At 40.7% G+C, this 21,188-nt stretch overlaps 1 protein-coding gene across 9 annotated transcripts in view; it reads right to left on the bottom strand.

Annotated features, from left to right (window-relative positions):
* The window catches only part of CCDC141 (coiled-coil domain containing 141), a 232,836-nt gene extending 217,432 nt beyond the window's left edge, over positions 1-15,404 (bottom strand). For all 9 annotated transcript variants that reach the window (XM_004004541.5, XM_012132430.4, XM_012132415.4 and 6 more), the window contains exons 1-2: positions 15,222-15,404; positions 12,440-12,562 (exon numbers count right to left, since the gene is read on the bottom strand). In XM_004004541.5, the coding sequence (XP_004004590.2) occupies positions 12,440-12,562; positions 15,222-15,323 (225 nt within the window). In that variant the 5' untranslated portion in view covers positions 15,324-15,404. The remainder of the gene's footprint in view (positions 1-12,439; positions 12,563-15,221) is intronic.
* Between the last annotated feature and the right edge of the window lie 5,784 nt (positions 15,405-21,188).

Below are 21,188 nucleotides of genomic sequence, written 5' to 3'. Positions count from 1 at the left end.
CTATCATTAGTATTATCATACCATCTTTCATTTTAGAGAATCCTAGCTCTACTTCTCTGAAGAAGGCAATGGCACCCCACTCCAGCACTCCTGCCTGGAAAATCCCATGGACAGAGGAGCCTGGTAGGCTACAGTCCATGAGGTCGCTAAGAGTTGGAAACGACTGAGCGACTTCACTTTCACTTTTCACTTTCATGCACTGGAGAAGGAAATAGCAACCCACTCCAGTGTTCTTGCCTGGAGAATCCCAGGGACAGAGGAGCCTGGTAGGAGGCCGTCTCTGGGGTCGCACAGAGTCGGACATGACTGAAGTGACTTAGCAGCAGCAGCAGCAGCAGCAGCAGCAGCAGCAGCTCTACTTCTCAACGGTCTCCCCGTGAAAACTCTTCTTTTCTTCTGCCTGCCTGTTTTCATTCATGAGGGTTGCCTTCAAAATCCTGAGAGGATGCCAGCATTACTGTTGCCTTCTGTTCCAGTTATCTACTGCTGTGTGACAACCGCTGCACATTCTGAAGACCTAAAATGGCAATTATTTCTTTTGCTCACAATTAATTCTCAGGCTGGGCTAAGTGGGTAATACTTGTGCCCACTCTGTAGAGGTCAGGTTCTAGAGAATCTCCAGCCAGGTCTGGAGAATCAATTTCCAGATGCCTCACTCACACGACTGGCCAGCCAGAGCTGCTGCTGGGACACTCAGTTCATCTCCACATGGTCCTCTCTATAGTGGTCCTTGACTTACTCAATAGGTTAGGTTCCAGGAGTGACTATTTGGAATTACTATTTGGAATTTATTTAGGAAGTAAAAGTAAAAGTCTCTTGAGACTGGACTGGAAACTGGCATCATCATCTATGCTATATTCATTTGCTCAAAGCAGCCAGAGTCTGCCCGGTTTTAAGGGAATTAACGTGAACTCCACTTCTCAATGGGAGGAGTGCCAAAGACATTATGGTCACCTTTAATTTACCATATCTTGCCAAATATTGGGTCCTTCCAGGGTTGTCAAATCAGTATTTGCTATAACCGAGCCCTGCTCTGTTCCCTGCAGAAGTGTGGAAAAACTTCAGTTCCTTCTGACTCTGTGTCACTTGGTGTCCCAGCCACAGAGAAATATGATGAGTGTTTCGTATTTCCCATGGACCCTTCAGCTTCTGCCAAGGAGCCCAACCTTGACTGCTAAACCAAGACATGGGTAAGATAGAGGGTATCCTTGCCAAATTTTTTACTCTGAATTCAGTGTCTATGCTGACAAAAATGTCTCCTTCTAGAACTCCTTCCCCTCTGGTAAACCAACTCGAATCAAGACTTCAGTAAATATGGACATATTCCATAGACAAACCAGTTTGGGCTGCTTAGCCCAAATCTTAATGTGCCTTTACTTCATGTCTGAGAGGCCTATTGGCATAGACTCTTTAGCCTCTTAGGCCAACTTATCTCATAAAAACAATATTTTATAAGATTGCCTATGGCACTTTCAAAATCTAAAGAATGCTATTTCTATTCTATTCTATTTCTAAAGAAATTCTATTTCACCCCACAGCTCCATACTGTGCACTGGAATTCAATGTCTGGGAAAAGAAATACCCTATAGGAAAGTGCTATGTCAGTCAGGGAGAATCACTAGGAAGTATTGCTGTTTCTTAGTTGTGAGAATAATATTTTTGTTTTTCAAATGGAAAAGCCCTCTATTCTCAAAAGCCTAAAAGAGAAATCGTACCACCCACTAGGTTCCCACTCCCCCAAGAACCCTGTACTGGTTCCGTATTGTTTCCCTGACCTTCGTCAAAATGATCAGCAAACTGTGACAGGTACTTTGCATGCAGAGAACACTATGACACAGATTCCTTTGAACCACAGATAAGTTAAGTGCTGGAATTTGGAAGCTGACAATTAATTTCACCTCTCTCCCCTCAAGATTCCAAATCAATTGAGAAACAGACATCTAAATCCATACATATGGATCAAAATATCTGCTGTTTTTACTGGCAAAGCTGGACTGAGGACGGGTTTGATTTGACTTTCTACTTATTTTTCTTTAAAACCTAGTCCTTGGGACCTGCCTCTGGAGAGAACAGGGCCTGAAGTATAGACACGTATTTGGCTGCTCTGTGTAGGCCAGACTGTGGCCTGTTCTGCCATGCGGGGACATCCGGCCAAATCAGCAGAGGCAGGAAGAATAGAGAGCCTGCAGCCACAGGCAGTCATGGTCTGCAGAGAGAGCCTTGAGGCTGGCTTCCCCATGCTGGACACTTCCCCTAGTCTTGCCAACTGGTAACACAGTGCCCCTCACTCCTATAGGAAGAGGAGACATGGCCGAAAGCATCCTTTCCAACATTTCTGAGAGAGAAGAATTTCCTAACTTGTGGGTCTTACAGGAAAACAGAAAGGAGAGAAAACAAGTCTCCTATATGAGGTAAAGATTTAGGGTAAATCATTGTTATGACACAGATCTCTATGACATTCACAACACACATGCTATACATTTTTTTCAACATGTAAATATATATAATTCAAGTTACACAGTCTTACTTTGTTAAAATATATGATTAAAGACCATCATGAACAAAGTGAAATGATAATCTACAGAATGGGAAAAAATATCTGCAAATCCTATAATGAGGATTTTATAGGAATTTATATCCAGAATATGCAAAGAATTTTTATAACTTAGTTACAAAAAACAAACACCCCAATTAAAAAGTGGGCAAAGACATTTCTCCAAAGAAGGTATACAACTGTCCAGTAAGCACATGAAAAGATGTTTAACATCATTAGTCATTGCCGCTGCTAAGTCGCTTCAGTTGCGTCCAACTCTGTGCGACCCCATAGACAGCAGCCCATCAGGCTCCCCAAGTCCCTGGGATTCTCCAGGCAAGAACACTGGAGTGGGTTGCCATGTCCTTCTCCAATGCATGAAAGTGAAGAGTGAAAGTGAAGTCGCTCAGTCGTGTCAGACTCTTAGCGACCCCATGGACTGCAGCCTACCATGCTCCTCCGTCCATGGGATTTTCCAGGCAAGAGTACTGGAGTGGGTCACCATTGTCTTCTCAGAAATACAAATCAAAACAACCCTGAGATACTGCTTCATCAAATAGGATGACTATAATTCAGTTCAGTTCAGTTCAGTTCAGTTGCTCAGGCGTGTCCAACTCTTTGTGACCCCATGAATCGCAGCATGCCAGGCCTCCCTGTCCATCACCAACTCCCGGAGTTCACTCAGACTCACGTCCATGGAGTCCGTGATGCCATCCAGCCATCTCATCCTCGGTCGTCCCCTTCTCCTCCTGCCCCCAATCCCTCCCAGAATCAGAGTCTTTTCCAATGAGTCAATTCTTCACATGAGGTGGCCAAAGTACTGGAGCTTCAGCTTTAGCATCAGTCCTCCCAAAGAAATCCCAGGGCTGATCTCCTTCAGAATGGACTGGTTGGATCTCCTTGCAGTCCAAGGGACTCTCAAGAGTATTCTCCAACACCACAGTTCAAAAGCATCAATTCTTCAGTGCTCAGCCTTCTTCATAGTCCAACTCTCACATCCATACATGACCACTGGGAAAACCATAGCCTTGACTAGATGGACCTTAGTCATCAAAGTAACATCTCTGCTTTTGAATATGCTATCTAGGTTGGTCATAACTTTTCTTCCAAGGGGTAAGCGTCTTTTAATTTCATGGCTGCAGTCACCATCTGCAGTGATTTTGGAGCCCCCAAAAATAAAGTCTGACACTGTTTCCACTGTTTCCCTATCTATGACCTAAATCAAATCCCTTATGATTATACAGTGGAAGTGAGAAATAGATTTAAGGGCCTAGATCTGATAGACAGATTGCCTGATGAACTATGGAATGAGGTTCGTGACACTGTACAGGAGACATTGTACAGACCATCCCCATGGAAAAGAAATGCAAAAAGCAAAATAGCTGTCTGGGGAGGCCTTACAGATAGCTGTGAAAAGAAGAGAAGTGAAAAGCAAAGGAGAAAAGGAAAGATAGAAGCATCTGAATGCAGAGTTCCAAAGAATAGCAAGAAGAGATAAGAAAGCCTTCCTCAACGATCAATGCAAAGAAATAGAGGAAAACAACAGAATGGGAAAGACTAGAGATCTCTTCAAGAAAATTAGAGATACCAAGGGAACATTTCATGCAAAGATGGGCTCGATAAAGGACAGAAATGGCATGAACATAACAGAAGCAGAAGATATTAAGAAGAGGTGGCAAGAATACACAGAAGAACTGTACAAAAAAGATCTTCATGACCCAGATAATCACAATGGTGTGATCACTCATCTAGAGCCAGACATCCTGGAATGTGAAGTCAAGTGGGCTTTAGAAAGCATCACTACAAACAAAGCTAGTGGAGGTGATGGAATTCCAGTTGAGCTGTTTCAAATCCTGAAAGATGATGCTGTGAAAGTGCTGCACTCAATATGCCAGCAAATTTGGAAAACTCAGTAGTGGCCACAGGACTGGAAAAGGTCCATTTTAAGTTCAATCTCAAAGAAAGGCAATGCCAAAGAATGCTCAAACTACCACACAATTGCACTCATGTCACACGCTAGTAAAGTAATGCTCAAAATTCTCCAAGCCAGGCTTCAGCAATACGTGATGTTCAAGCTGGTTTTAGAAAAAGCAGAGGAACCAGAGATCAAATTGCCAACATCTGCTGGATCATGGAAAAAGCAAGAGAGTTCCAGAAAAACATCTATGTCTGCTTTATTGACTATGCCAAAGCCTTTGACTGTGTGGATCACAAGAAACTGTGGAAAATTCTTCCAGAGATGGGAATACCAGACCACCTGACCTGCCTCTTGAGAAATCTGTATGCAGGTCAGGAAGCAACAGTTAGAACTGGACATGGAACAACAGACTGGTTCCAAATAGGAAAAGGAGTACGTCAAGGCTGTATATTGTCACCCTGCTTATTTAACTTCTATGCAGAGTACATCATGAGAAATGCTGGGCTGGAAGAAGCACAAGCTGGAATCAAGATTGCCGGGAGAAATATCAATAACCTCAGATATGCAGATGACACCACCCTTATGGCAGAAAGTGAAGAGGAACTAAAAGCCTCTTGATGAAAGTGAAAGAGGAGAGTGAAAAAGTTGGCTTAAAGCTCAACATTCACAAAACAAAGATCATGGCATCCGGTCCCATCACTTCATGGGAAATAGATGACTATAATTAAACACACTCAAATAGACACACAGAAAATAACAAGTTTAGCAATGATGTGAAGAAACCGGAACACACTGTACATTGCTGGTGGGAATGTAATATAGTGCAGCCACTGTGAAAAACATTTTGGTGTTTTCTCAAAGAGTTAGCATAGAAAAGCCTGACGACCAAGCAATTCCACTCCAAAAGAATTGAAAGCAGGTATTCAAACAGATACTTGTATACTACTGTTCACTGTAGCATTATTTACAACACCTAAAAAGTGTAAATAACCCAAGTGTCCATGGTCAGATGAATGAATAAATAAAATGTGGCATATCCATATATTTAAATATTATTCATTCATAAAAAGGAATGAAATTCTGGTACCTGCTACAACATGAATGAATCTTGAAAACATTATATGGTAAATGAAATAAGCAGACACAAAGGGATAAACATTATATGGTTCTATTTACATGAAATACCTAAAATAGACAATTTCTTAAGGGCAGAAAGTAGATTAGAGAGATTAACCAGGGAAGGGAATGTGAATCTGTGCTTAATAGGTACAGAGTTTCTGTTTGGGGTGATGATAACTCGGGTAGGAAGTTGATAGCTGTAATGGATGCACAACATTGTGAACACAATTAATGCCACTGAACTGTACATTTAAATATAGTTGACAGATGAATGGATAAAGATGTGGTATATAGATAAATCCACACACATATGGACACCTTATCTTTGACAAAGGAGGCAAGAATATACAATGGAGTAAAGACAATCTCTTTAACAAGTGGTGCTGGGAAAACTGGTCAACCACTTGTAAAAGAATGAAACTAGATCACTTCCTAACACCGCACACAAAAATAAACTCAAAATGGATTAAAGATCTAAATGTAAGATCAGAAACTATAAAACTCCTAGAGGAGAACATAGGCAAAACACTCTCAGACATAAATCACAGCAGGATCCTCTATGATCCACCTCCCAGAATTCTGGAAATAAAAGCAAAAATAAACAAATGGGATCTAATTAAAATTAAAAGCTTCTGCACAACAAAGGAAAATATAAGCAAGGTGAAAAGACAGCCTTCTGAATGGGAGAAAATAATAGCAAATGAAGCAACTGACAAACAACTAATCTCAAAAATATACAAGCAACTTCTGCAGCTCAATTCCAGAAAAATAAACGACCCAATCAAAAAATGGGCCAAAGAACTAAATAGACATTTCTCCAAAGAAGACATACGGATGGCTAACAAACACATGAAAAGATGCTCAACATCACTCATTATTAGAGAAATGCAAATCAAAACCACAATGAGGTACCACTTCACACCAGTCAGAATGGCTGCGATCCAAAAATCTACAAGCAATAAATGTTGGAGAGGGTGTGGAGAAAAGGGAACCCTCCTACACTGTTGGTGGGAATGCAAACTAGTAAAGCCACTTTGGAGAACAGTGTGGAGATTCCTTAAAAAATTGCAAATAGAACTACCTTATGACCCAGCAATCCCACTGCTGGGCATACACACCGAGGAAACCAGATGAAAGAGACACATGTACCCCAATGTTCATCGCAGCACTGTTTATAATAGCCAGGACATGGAAACAACCTAGATGTCCATCAGCAGATGAATGGATAAGAAAGCTGTGGTACATGTACACAGTGGAGTATTACTCAGCCGTTAAAAAGAATTCATTTGAATCAGTTCTGATGAGATGGATGAAACTGGAGCCGATTATACAGAGTGAAGTAAGCCAGAAAGAAAAACACCAATACAGTATACTAACACATATATATGGAATTTAGAAAGATGGCAATGACGACCCTGTATGCAAGACAGGGAAAGAGACACAGATGTGTATAACGGACTTTTGGACTCAGAGGGAGAGGGAGAGGGTGGGATGATTTGGGAGAATGACATTCTAACATGTATACTATCATGTGAAATGAATCGCCAGTCTATGTCTGACGCAGGATGTAGCATGCTTGGGGCTGGAGCATGGGGATGACCCAGAAAGATGTTATGGGGAGGGAGGTGGGAGGGGGGTTCATGTTTGGGAAAGCATGTAAGAATTAAAGATTTTAAAATTTAAAAAATAAAAAACTAAAAAAAAAAACTAAAAAAAAATAAAATAAAATTAAAAAAATTAAAATAATAATAATAATAATAAAAATAAAGATGTGGTATATATACCCAGTGAATATTACTTAGCCATTAAAAAGAACAAAATTGGGTCATCTGTGGAGACATGGATGGATATGGATGTCTTACAGAGTGAAGTTAGTGAGAAAAAGAAAAACAAAGAGCATATGTTAATGCATATATGTGGAATCTAGAAAAATGGTCCAGATGAACCTGTTTTCAGGGCAGGAAAAGAGACACAGACATAGGGATCAAATGGGTGGACGTGGTGGGGAGGAAGTGGGAGGTGGGATGAACTGGGAGATTGGAACTGACCTGTATACGGTACCATGTAGTAAAATAGCTAGCTAGTGAGAACCTGTTGCATAGCACAGGGATCTCAGCTCTGCATTTTCTGATGACCTAGATTGGTGGGATGGGGGGTGGGGACAGTGGGAAGGAGGTCCAGAGGGAAGGGATATATATATACTTATAGCGGATTCACTCTGTTGTACGGCAGAAAACAACACAATATTGTAAAGCAACTATACCCAATAAGAAAAATAAATAAGTAAATGCATGTAGTACTTATTAACTATTTCTTCTAATTATAATAGTGTTCTTGTTTTATTTCTTTTACTAAATCTAAGTTTTTTTAATGTCTTTATGTTTGATTTTCTCTTTTCATCCATGCTAAATACATCATAGGTCCTTGAAGTGAAGTTGCTCAGTCATGTCCGACTCTTTGGACCCCATGGACTGTAGCCCACCAGGCTCCTCCGTCCGTGGGATTCTCCAGGCAAGAATACTGGAGTGGGTTGGCATTTCCTTGTCCAGGGGATCTTCCCGACCAGGGATCGAACCAAGGTCTCCTGCGTTGCAGGCAGACGCTTTACCCTCTGAGCCACCAGAGAAGCCCCAAAAGGGACTAAATCAGCCTATTCCTCATAAGCAGGGCAGGAACCAAGGTCCTTGATGAGTGATAAATTTTAAAAAATGAAAAAAATGGTTGAAATGGCAAATTCATATATTTACCACAAAATTTTTTTAATGATTCATTCACACTAAATATGAATTTACATATTTTATAGCAGTTTACAGGAGAAAAATCACACTATTCTTATTTAAGAAATAAGTTTTAGTAGGACTACTATTACTAATATATTTTGACTATTCATTTTTAACTAAGTAAAGAAAAATAGGACTAAAATACACATTCACTGGGTCAGAGATGAAATTGGAATCAGGAAGTCAACAGATTTATGAGTCAAGTTAGAGGTGAACTTTTTAGTGTGTTACATTGTATAGGGTCACTCTTCACTGAATGCTAATATTATATATTAGAAACAAATACAGGAGCCAGAGTCCAGAGGTTTTCTTGGCTCTTATAGTTGTAGCTGGGCTTTCCTGGTTGCTCAGACGGTAAAGAATCCACTTGCCAATGCAGGAGACGTGGGTTCGATCCCTGGTCGGGAAGATGCCCTGGAGAAAGAAAGGGCAACCCTCTCCAGTATCCTTCCCTGGGAAATCCCACAGACAGAGGAGCCTAGTGGGCTACAGTCCCTGGGGTCACAAAAGCGTTAGACATGGCTTGGCAACTCAACAACAACATAGTTGTAATTCCTTTGCACAATAGCAATGCAGTTAGTAGTATGACAGATGATAAGGGGCAGAATGTTTGCAGAAACATTCCTAAGGCATTTCTGACCCTTCTTTCCTCCTTGAGCCACCTGAGGATGTGGTGCTGGGAGGGGCCACAGATATTTGTTACCTGCTTACATTTCGCTCTCTCCTTTCCTGAATTCCTTCTTTTTCATTAAAATAATAATCGCGTGTCGTTTGAGAATCTAGATGCCTTTAGGGAATGAGTGTTTTCTCCACATGTTTATGTTTTCCCCCACTGAAAATAGGAAAATATTTCTCTCTGGACACTCCATAGAATTGTTAAGTACTCTGTTGAAAGGAAAATAAGGTCTCTGGGGTATAGACATTACCAACATTAGAAACACTCTAACAAACTCTGTGTCACCAGAATTTTTCTCTTTAGTCTAAATTATTAGGATTTGAGATAATTTTAATGGAAGGCAGGAAATAGTTTCCCTATAAAATTAAATACCCAGATTTCCCTGATATATAAATTATCAACAGAATAATTATACTACTTTTTCTTTTTCAAGGCAGCAAGCACTTCTGCAAATAATTGCATATCCCCCCCAGATTTCCTTGGTAGATGTTTGAAGGTATCAATTACTACCATAATTTTTCAGATAAAGAACCTGAGACCAGAAAGGCTAACTACTTTGTCCAAAGCAGAGTGGACTCAGCACAGAACTCCTACACCCTCCCAATACTCCTAATAGTACATTCTTCTTTATAATTAGAACAAATCTCAGGGCCCTGTGCATAGGGAAAACACTGGAGTGAACATTAAATATTAAATATTATTGGCTTATCGAACTGCTAATGTTCCTATCATTCAAAGAGCTCATATTAAAAATAACTCGGTACAACAATTTCCTGCTACAGGTTAAGATTGTACCTACCCTAACAATATAATAACTGGTAAATTAAGTTACTCCAGCCATTTACAATATGGAATTCACATTCCTCTTATTTAAAAAAGTCTTTTGTCAGCAAATATGAAACAGACTTCGGACTCCTTGATTTTTTTCAACCAAGATGATGCTACTACTAAAAATTTCCTGGGGGTAACTGGCTGGTTTGTTGGGTTAGGAGAGGGTACGGGAAATGGACACTAAGAAAGAGGTCATGGCTAGAGATCTGCAGGAAGTCAAAAGGTCTTTCTACTTAAGACCTCATGTTCTTAGACCCACAGGCAGAGAGGAAGAATGGTTCCACTATTCCACTGCACATCAAGACAAGATCCACAATAGATACGAACCTTTGATTCATCGTTTCCCAATCATCTTTACAGATAAAAGCCTAAGGTCCAGAAGACTGGCATTAAAGGACAAGACTTCGCAACTGAGAATCACAAGCACATTCTATGCATGAATCCATTAATAGAAAACCCTCTTCCAGCTGTGCTCCTGCATAGATTCAGGCATGCAAATTTGAGCATAGTTGTTAAGGAGAGACAAACTGCTCTGCTTAAGAAGGAATTCTCCCTGGAATTGTAGGTCTGGATAGGAACAGGGCTGGGGGAAAAAAAGGTAGCCCGAGAAACCCAGACTGCTGTGAATTTCCCCACTACCCACAGCCCATCAGTGGACCTGAAAGTGCTGGCTGGGCATGGACTGCTAGCAGGGCCTGGGGAAGACATACAGTTTCTGGGTTAACTTCAGAAACAGTTGGCAGGTATGTATGAAGGGGCTGGGGACACAGGAGACCTTGAGAAAGTAAACCTCTATGGATGAGCAAGAATTGTAGGGAAGTGCTGAATTTCTACAAGTCATAAAATTGAGCTTTTTCTGTAGCAGCAAAACCTTGAATTGTTAGCCAAACTAAACTAGCTATTGGCATGTGTGTGCGTGCTTAGTCACTCAGTCATGTTCGACTCCGCAACCCCAGGGACTGTAGCCCACCAGGCTCCACTGTCCATGGGATTCTCCAGGCAAGAATACTGGAGTGGGTATAGTCATTACCTTCTCCAGGAGATCTTCCCAACCCAAGGATTGAACCAAGGTTTCCTGCATTACAGGCAGATTCTTTACCATCTGAGCCACCAGGGAAGCAAAATTAGCAAAATTAGTCTTTTGATCCCTGGTTCAAAGACTGCTTATATCAGCATGTGTTTTTTAAGATATACGAAGGACTTCCTGGTCACCAGGGATTTCTACCTTGAAGGACAAGGAGCTACCTACACAGGAGAATAAATTCTGGTCTCTAATACCCTCCTGCTCCAGTACTAATTCTTTCTTTAACTTCTCAGTCTGATTTATCCTTTTACTTTTACTACTGCTGCTGGTGCTTGTCAGAGGCCTATCAGCTCTGCCTCTAAATCTAGAAGGCAAGTGTAAATTCCAGCCTACATGTTCAAAGAAGCAAGCAACATTAAAGTGCTAATGACACAGAGTACCTAGTCATTGTAGACTTCTGAATCCTGCCTCTTTGATTTTAGTAATGACACTCATTTGCCTACAAGGGTTATTACTCACAGGGTTCACTGCTGCACAGGGTTCCATTCTCAGAGGAAGAAACCACTTGGGGTTTAATGTTTTACCTATTACTGTCTTGAAGTTCTTAACAATTTTATCTCTGACTGTGTGTTCTGCAAGTAAAGTTCAATGGCAACAGAGCAAGTGCTGAAGGATGGGAGCCTCACTCATCATGTGGTCCATCCCTCTGGGGAGAGAAACTCTTTGTTATCCTGTCTGCTCCCCTGCCCCTGCTCAATGACCTCTGCCCTCTGCCCTGGCAGGTGTCAGGGCATAGCTCAGAAAGGCTGGGGAGGTCCACACCCTGTACACTGAGCTGGGGCTGAGGCCCAGTGTCTGTGAGGCGCTGCACTGACCCCAACATATTCCCCTCCCTGAAGGAGCCAGACATTAAATAACAGATTTTAAAAACACTGTGACAGGCCAAGAAAAAGCTTCTTGCTTTTCACTTTGTGCTGGACCCCACAAACTATATTCCTGTCTCTGATTAGATATCTTATCTGGCAATCTCAAACCAATATTGTTTTTAGATTCTTAACTTAAATAGTCACAACATATATGCAATAATAACTCTTCATTGAAACGATTCTTTGGTTTCAAGAACTCTTAATAATAAATATAAAATCAGATCTTTTCAATAGTTCAAGAGGGAAAAACCCTCTATATTATTTTTGCCAGCAGGTATCATTAGCAATAGAAGCTTGGATCTGTTGTAGCTTGACAGTACATTGCATGAAACGGAAATGATGGAATTTTTTTTCATGGAGGCAGCCAGGAAAAAAGAAAGTACTTATTTATCCACAGTGAAAATATTATCACTACATATTTTCTATCACATTAGGGATAGTTTAAAAAAAAAAATCTTGTTACTTTCTCCAATGTTGGTGTTTTCTCAACTATAGTGTTTTTCCGTTATCTATCTGGCATGAAGTTAAAATAGCCATAGGTCAGTGACATAAGGGAGAATTAAGGGGAAGTGTAAGAAATAGCTTTTAATTTCTTCTTAATTTTGTATCTGCTTCATATCTTAATATCTTACCTTGAGTTTGGCCAAAAGAAGTTCATGATCGTGAAGAAGTTTTTTGGTTTCATCTTGATTGCTTCCAATTTCTAGAAGATTGGGCTGTGATTCAGCCAACTGAAGTTGTACCCATTTGCCACACTAAAAATAAAAATGAATAAAATGCACTTTTAGTTCCCCTTAATCCTTCCCTTTCACTCTTCTCCTTCCCCTTTTTTTTTTCAAAGCTTCCAGTTACATTGTGAAGAGTTTAACCTTTCTATAGAGACATGTCCTACTTAAATTAGAACAGAACAGTTCTAACATAAATCCATGCCCTGGCTTTTCTTTTTTTTTTTGATTCATAGAATAAATTCTTTTCTCTTAGCGTATTAGATTTAAATTTAAAATTCCCAAATGAGGAACATTTACAATAGGTTATGTATTATTGATGGAGAAGGCGATGGCACCCCACTCCAGTACTCTTGCCTGGAAAATCCCATGGATGGAGGAGCCTGGTAGGCTGCAGTCCATGGGGTCACAAAAAGTCAGACACGACTGAGCAACTTCCCTTTCACTTTTCACTTTCATGCATTGGAGAAGGAAATGGCAACCCACTCCAGTGTTCTTGCCTGGAGAATCCCAGGGATGGGGGAGCGTGGTGGGCTGCAGTCTATGGGGTCGCACAGGGTCGGACATGACTGAAGTGACTTAGCAGCAGTAGCAGCAGCATGTATTATTGAACACTAAAAAATTATAGAATAATTCACACAATTTTATGTTCTCTTGCTCAAAAAAAAACAAATTCTAGATAAAAATAGTGATTTGAGCAAGTAAAGTGTGAACTTCACCAAAGGGAAAAGGTTTCATAAATGTAATTTATGTTGATTAGTGTCTTTAACCTTGCTGAGTCAATCAGAAAGAATAAACAGCAGAGGAAGCAAGTAATTCTTAGTTTATTTCAAAGTTAAAACATAATATTTTTCAAATCTTATTGTTGAATAGTCAATAAAGTATGCACAAAAACATCAGTGAGGTTGGATGGGTGACAACTGCCATTTGAATGCAGTCAACTTCTTTTCCACATGAAGGACCCTTTCAGTGTCCTGCCCCAAGATACAATTCATCATTGCATTTCCTAAGGAATTGCTTTTTTAAGAAGCAATATCAATTCAGCAAGAGGAAGCACTAGCAGGCACGTGCACTTGGCTAAGTGAATTGCTGAGGAGAAATGAGAAAGCTACACGTCTATTCTAGATCATTAGTACCCTGAGACTGCTTAGGAATGGGAAGCCCGCATGAATCAGACACAAGCAATTCTATTAAGATGCACTTTCCATTTTGAACAGCTTGGAGTTTATTTCAAACAGCACAGCAGTGAACTTAGGGAGCTGAGGGGGCAGGATGGAGGGAACTTTCTTAAAAGAGTTTTAGTTAAGAGTTTCCAGTCTAATTTTAGAGGGTTTTTTTTCTTTTTTCTCTCTGTCAATTTAGCCCTGATTCTTTTATCATTTATTCTATACGCATTCTTCATCATCCTACTCAAATAAATGTTTCATATTTGAGGGAAAGAAAAGTGAATTAAAAAAAAACAGTAATTTTTCCTCTTTTTCCCTCACTGCTGATAACTGCAGTTGCTCAGAGCATCATAAAATGACATGGCAAGTTATCAATTTTGCTGCTTTTGCTTCTCGCTTTTTTCCACGTCCATCCATTGCCTCTGAAAAGAATGGAGGTCAAGGGACTCAGCAGAGGCCCTGTTATTGTGAGACCAAGTCTCGAGAGCCCTGGGCAAGCGGCCTTGGTAGGAACACTTTGCATTCCATGCTTCCAGTGCTGCTAGACTGGATCATTTTGTTCAATGTCAGGTACTGCTTTCCTGTTTCGAATTTTTTCACAGTAACATAAAATTTGCGGCAATTAAGTGAAATTAAACAGGCTTTATTGCCCATGCTTCTTACCAAAGGCCAGAAAATTCATTCAGTTAAGTCTGGTGGGGTCTTGAAAGTAACAGGCTGGTGAGCACCGATTCCCTTCATTAAACCCTGAATTCTTGAGGTGGTGAGTTGTCTAAATCCAAGCAAAAGGCCTCAGGAATTTTCATAGGACATATTCATAGGGAATAAAATCATGTATACATTCTTCAACCTAAAGATGTGTGCTCATCTTTGCAAATGGGCAAAGTGCTTGACATAAAACATGCAGAATCCCGTAAGTCCCAAGTGGCTTCAATTTCCTGTGGTTAAGGGCAAGTCAGACACACGCCCTTCACATCTTCCCTGGTGGGGTCTTCCTTCTCTCACCAGTGCGACAAGGATTTACTAGTGCCTTCACCATGTCAAAACCAGAGCTGCAGAGGGCAAGTGTCACTGTCTCTTGTTAGGAGTTCCCTGCGCTCCGTCACGCTGAAAACAATGCCGCCCCTTATCTCTTCCCTCCTTCATCACATCCACTCTCAAAAATCACAGACATTTCACAGGTCCACTGGACTCTTAAGCCTAGCAATCAGGAACCTGTGGTCACTAACGCTTTGTCTTTAAAAACTAAACTGAAAGTATACGGTAGGGTTTGTTATTGCTTTTCTGAAAAATCAAGCTGCTGTATATGTTTTATGGCTAACTGAAAGAGAAACTCTAGCAACTGGCTGAAACTTAGCAGAGGGTCCTCTCAGTTGCCAATTTAAAGAAGCATTAAGATGTACTTGCTGGGTTGTTTTCTATATGCTGTGTACTGCTGATTGGTGTGGAATGTTTTTTAGGATTATCAGCTCATAGCAAGAAGCCTACAGCCACACAGGAAAAAAAGGAAGTTGTCTGCTTACCTTTATGACAGCTATAACGATTTTGGAGTCCCCAGCCTGCACAGCTACTGAACTGACTGTTGTTGTAGAAAACTCCACAGCAGGACTCTCTCGGCTGGACATGGTACGTTAGAACCAGAGTTTACACGCTGGACAGCCTGTGTGCAGATGTGTGGCTGCCGCTCATTTCAGAAGGCAACCACTGGGGTTACTTGGATTCATTCAGGGAAAGAGCTCCGCTTGCACTGATTACTCTGCCAAAAGGAAAGAACAGGAGGTTAAAAATAGACAACCTCATTGAGTTTATCATGAGAGAGAGAGAGGAAAGAACGGGAGAGAATCGCCACACCCCTAGTATGGTAATAGTGAGCGCCTGTTATTTTGGCCATTATCTTAAATGCAGAGGGCAGCTTCTAGCTCTCTGCCTATCAGCTGATGTTTGATAGCAAATGGAAAAAGAATTATATCCTGACAACCCAAGATACTTTAGCCATTGAATCTATACAGTAATGGTGAACTTTGAAACGAGCCAGTCATTAACCTGGGTATCAATCTTTTCAAGATTTTTTTAAGTCTTCTTCATGCAAAGCAAACTCCGAAAGATGTACTTTAAAAAAAAGTTCTGGTATTTATTCTGGGACTAAGCCACAAAATTATTTGAAATACATTTTTGGATTAATCTGCTTTTCTAAAACTGCCTCTTGTCAAATGGAGTTTATGTGAAATGGCCACATTTTTCTCAGAGCCTCGGATTTCTTAGAGACTTTAAAAAATATCTCAATGAGCATTTATCAATAGATATCCAGCATGTCAGGATTTCTTTGCAACTATCTACTCCACTGAACAGTATTTTCAAGTTCAGATATCATGACTACTAGGAAGTAATACATTTTCCAATTACTTTTAATTGTAGCAGGGGCATGACTTGTATTTTTGATTAAAGGTTAACATTATGTGTATTTTGCTTCTTTTCGTTTAAAAAGAATAACATTGTACTTAAGATTTGGTTTTATTTCCAACCCTCCCCCACCCCACGCCTGGGGCAGGAAAATTATAGATGGCTTAAATCAGAGCCTAAGATCGACAGATTAATCCTATTGCTAGAAACTCAGTGTGTGTCACAAGCTGTCTGTGGTATTAAACAGCAGCTGTTGGATTCCCTGTCAAGGAACAGCTGAAAATAACACTGAAGCTTAGGTCAGAGGTTAGATGCAAACACATCAGAGATACTGACTCTGGAGCTGCTGAAGCCATCGGAAATCTTTGGGCCGAAGCCAGAATGAAGGATATAGCTGGTTAAACCCTTAGCTCAATTTAAAAGCATGGTTAGGTTCAGGTTCATTATTCAGAAGGCTGAGTCAGCACCACGGCTTTGTTCATGATGACATTCTTGAATCAAAGGGGAAATAGTTTTTACATATATTTTGGGTTTGGCAATTATTTTTGCTTCCCAGAGCATATCCTGGCTGCTCTGCTGTTATGTGGGCATGACCCAGTTGCCTGCTGGTCAGCAAAAGGAAACCACCCGGGCCCCAGTTCCTGGGCTCCAGAACTTCAGCAGAGGCCATAAAAGGTGCATTTGGGGCAAGCTCAGGAGAGCAGATGCCAAGAGACACCAAAGCACTGTAAATGGTTTCATCCTATGGCAGGGATGGAGAGCTTGCAGAGAACCATCCTGGCCTCTCTGTAGCGGCTGTATCAGCATTCAAGGCGGGCTCCTTCTGCTTGAGCAAACAGTTGGTCCAAACAAAAAAAAACAAATTGAGCGAAACCAGTTTTCAGCTAATTGCCCTCAAGAAAAATCGAGAGTTGACAAGTGTGTCACGTAATCTCCACACCCTGAACTAAAATGCCCAAAGGAGCCTTGCTTAAGCCTTTGTGTACACGGCAAACCGGAACAGCAAACAGCGCACCCAAGGTACACAGTGCACCTTGCCCCAGAGCAAATCTACTGTTAGAAACTCAGTGTGTGTCAGCAGTTGCAGAAAGGCCCTCGGGAGGCAAGGGGAAATAGGTTACGCAGACAATGGTTAGAAGAGTGCTGATGTTCCCAGAGCCCCACTTCAGGTGGATGACTGTATAACGCGTATGGAGGGCAGTGTGGACTGTGCGGAGTCACAGGCCCAAGGCAAGGGAAAGGGAAGAGACAGGTGAGGAGGAGAGAGAACTAGCATGAAAATCTGATTAATTCCAAGGCTTAAGGGCAAAAGGAATCAGAAATATGTAAGATGTTGTTAAAAGATTAATCCAGCTATTCAGCAGCAAAGGTGATGGTATCTTTCTTTGTATAGATGATCTTTCTAGGCAGACCCAAAAGTGGTGCGTAGAAAATATTTTCTGCATTGGTGGACATGAACAATAATGCAAACTGCATGCATGAATTTAAGTGGTTTCTAACAAATGTCCTTTAATTCAAATTCTTGGCTTTAACCACTTCAAAAGACTTGAATCACTTTTTTCTCCCCTTCCCTTGCTTTCTATTTCTTTCCTCTTCAACTTCTTAGTCCTTCCTTGGAAGCTCTGTTGTTTAGACCTCTCCGTCTACATCTTGCTCATTTACAAACTTGGTCTAGGTCTCTTCATCTAGCATAATATTTAATTATAAGCTGCATTATTAACCCTGGGAAATAGTTTGGAAAATACTAAGTATAAAATATACTGTACTAAAGAAATTGCTACCCTATAATTAGATGGGCTTTTTTGAAAGCTTTTGAGCTACAGTTTGTTTATACTCTGCTTCCCCTATCATCACCAAAAAAGCAGGATAAAACAAAACAAAACAAAAAACCTTACAGGCATTCTTATATTCTTTGAAGTTTATAGAGGATCTTGCTGAGGTTATTATGCCTTCTCTGTTTATCCCTCTGGGAAATGCCTGTTTTTTTTTTTTTTTCATACCAGCTGAGTTTTAGTGAAAAATCCTCCATGGGGAATCAAAAAGCTATAACTGAATTCTGTAGAGCTGCAAATAGTACATTCTCCCCGCCAAATTTTTCTTTTATTGTAGTAAAATACACATGACAAAATTTACCATCTTAACTATTTCTAAGTGTGCAGTTCAGCGATATTAAGTGCATTCATAGTGTTATTCGACCTTCACCAACATCTATCTCCATAATTCTTTAATCTTATAAAAAATGAAACTCTATACGCATTAGACAATAATTCCATCCCCTACCCCACCCCAGAACCTCTGGCAACCACCATTCTACTTTCTTTCTCTATGATTTTGACTACGCCAAGTATCTCATAGCAGCTGTTTTTTGTGATTGATTAATTTTACTTGGAGAAGGAAATGGCAACCCACTCCAGTATTCTTGCCTGAAAAAGCCCATAGACGGAAGAGCTTGGCTGACTACTATAGTCCACGGGGTCACAAGCCTCAGACACCACTGAGCGACGAAACCTCCGCCAGTTTCACTTAGCGTAATGTTCTCAAGGCTCGTCCGTGCTGTGGTGGTGGCGGTGTGGTTTAATCGCTCAGTTGTGTGCAACTCTTGAGACCCCGTGGACTGTAGCCCGCCAGGCTCCTCTGTCCCTGGGATTCTCCAGGCAAGAACACTGGAGTGGGGTGCCATTTCCTCCTCCAATGCAGGAAAGTGAAAAGTGAAAGTGAAGACGCTCAGTCGTGTCCGACTCTTTGTGACCCCGTGGACTGTAGCCCGCCAGGCTCCTCTGTCCATGGGATTCTCCAGGCAAGGATAGTGGAGTGGGTTGCCATTTCCTCCTCCAGGGCATCCGTGCTGTAGCATAGGTCATATTTTCTCTTAAGGGCTAAATCATATTCTTTTGAATACATATTCCATGTTTAGCTCATGCATTCAGCCACTTGAGTGGCTTCTACATTTCAGCTCTTGTGAATAATGCTACTATGAACATGAGTGTACAAATTATTGCTTTGAGACCCTGCTTTCTAATTATCTGGAGTATATACCCAAAAGTAAAATTGCTAGATCATATGGCAATTCTATTTTTAATTTTTTGAAGAAATACCGCACTATTTTCCACAATGACCACATTTTAATGAAATATTAGTAACTGATGATAGTATAAAAAGTTTGTCATATGATTATTTTTTAGCTCTATGAAGATGTCATTCAAACGGCACATTTTCTTTGCTGGAGTATATGTGGAGTCTGCTCATTCTTAGCATTTGTCTTAATGCTATTATTGATTAAACTGTATTTAAGTTTATAAAGACAAATTAGACTTAATATGAATAACAGAGAATAAGTCTATTTATCCAGATTAAAAATGTAAGGCACAATTTTCTCTATTATTATTATTATCAGTAAATAATAAGTTACCGTTTAATTATAGCTAGTTACGTGCCAGGAATGGGATGAGTACTTTGCATTTAATCCACATAATTTAATGGCTGCAAAGACATTTTTCTGACTTTATGAATTTTTTTTTAATTTTTATTTTTACTTTATTTTACTTTACAATACTGTATTGGTTTTGCCATGAATCCACCACGGGTGTACATGCGTTCCCAAACATGAACCCCCCTCCCACCTCCCTCCCCATAACTTCTCTCTGGGTCATCCCCGTGTGCCAGCCCCAAGCATGCTGTATCCTGCATTGGACATAGACTGGCGATTCGATTCTTACATGAAGTGTACATGTTTCAATGCCATTCTCCCAAATCATCCCACCCTCTCCCTCTCCCACATAGTCCAAAAGTCCACTCTATACATCTGTGTCTTTTTTGCTGTCTTGCATACAGGGTCGTCATTGCCATCTTTCTAAATTCCATATATATGTGTTAGTAAACTGTATTGGTGTTTTTCTTTCTGGCTTACTTCACTCTGTATAATCGGCTCCAGTTTCATCCATCTCATCAGAACTGATTCAAATGTATTCTTTTTAACGGCTGAGTAACACTCCATTGTGTATATGTACCACAGCTTTCTTAAAGTCACACACTTACACGCACACATACACATATCCGCACACAGTGATTCGCTGATTCTAGCCACCTCAGGTCTAACTTTTTCTCCCTGGGTTTGAAAGTTGTCTATGATCTTGACCTCCTACCTACCTAATAACGTACACCATTATTCCCAGGCCTCAAAGATCATCTTTGTGCTCCACATTAATTCAGTTGTTCTACCCAGAAATATCCTCTTCTCCCCTTCATCTATATGAATTCCTCCCATCTCTTAAGACCAAGATAAACTATTAATTCCTTTTAAAAGTTGAAATGCCTGCATATATTCCCCTTCCCTCAAGTGCAATTGTAATTAAAATTTAATAATGTTATGCTTATATTATAAACTTGAATTGTTTTGTAATTATTTCACTCCACTGGTATTATTTCTTAACTAGATTTAAGGCTCTTTACATAAAGGAATTATGTCTTAACTTTTTTTTTTCAAAATCTTTGCAGACTACTTCAGAGAGTATTGTAGAGATTAAAAAGAGTTGCTTTACACAAAGCACTTAGAAGAGAACTTGATATTTAGCAAATACTATATATGTGTGTGTTGTATATAATATGCACACACACACATATAACTATATATATGAAGGAGAGTACTAGGCACAGAGGGGCTTACCTGGTGGCTCAAATGGTAAAGAATTTCTGCCTGCAGTGTGGGTGACCAGGGTTTGATCCCTAGGTTGGGAAGATCCCCTCGAGGAGGGTGCAGCAACCCACTCCAGTATTCTTCCCTGAAGAATCCCCATGGGCAGAGGAGCCTGGCAGGCTACAGTCTGCTGCTGCTGCTGCTGCTGTCACTTCAGTCGTGTCCGACCCTGTGCGACCCCATAGATGGCACCCCACCAGGCTCCCCCGTCCCTGGGATTCTCCAGGCAAGAACACTGGAGTGGGTTGCCATGTCCTTCTCCAATGCAGGAAAGTGAAAAGTGAAAGTGAAGTCGCTCAGTCGTGTCCGACTCTTCGTGACCCCATGGACTGCAGCTTACCAAGCTCCTCCATCCATGAATTTTCCAGGCAAGAGTACTGGAGTGGGGTGCCATTGC

The sequence above is a fragment of the Ovis aries genome, chromosome 2 (assembly GCF_016772045.2).
Source record: "Ovis aries strain OAR_USU_Benz2616 breed Rambouillet chromosome 2, ARS-UI_Ramb_v3.0, whole genome shotgun sequence".
NCBI lineage: Eukaryota > Metazoa > Chordata > Mammalia > Artiodactyla > Bovidae > Ovis > Ovis aries.
Note: the sequence above shows the minus strand (reverse complement) of the source record. Positions and strands in the feature narration are given on the sequence as shown.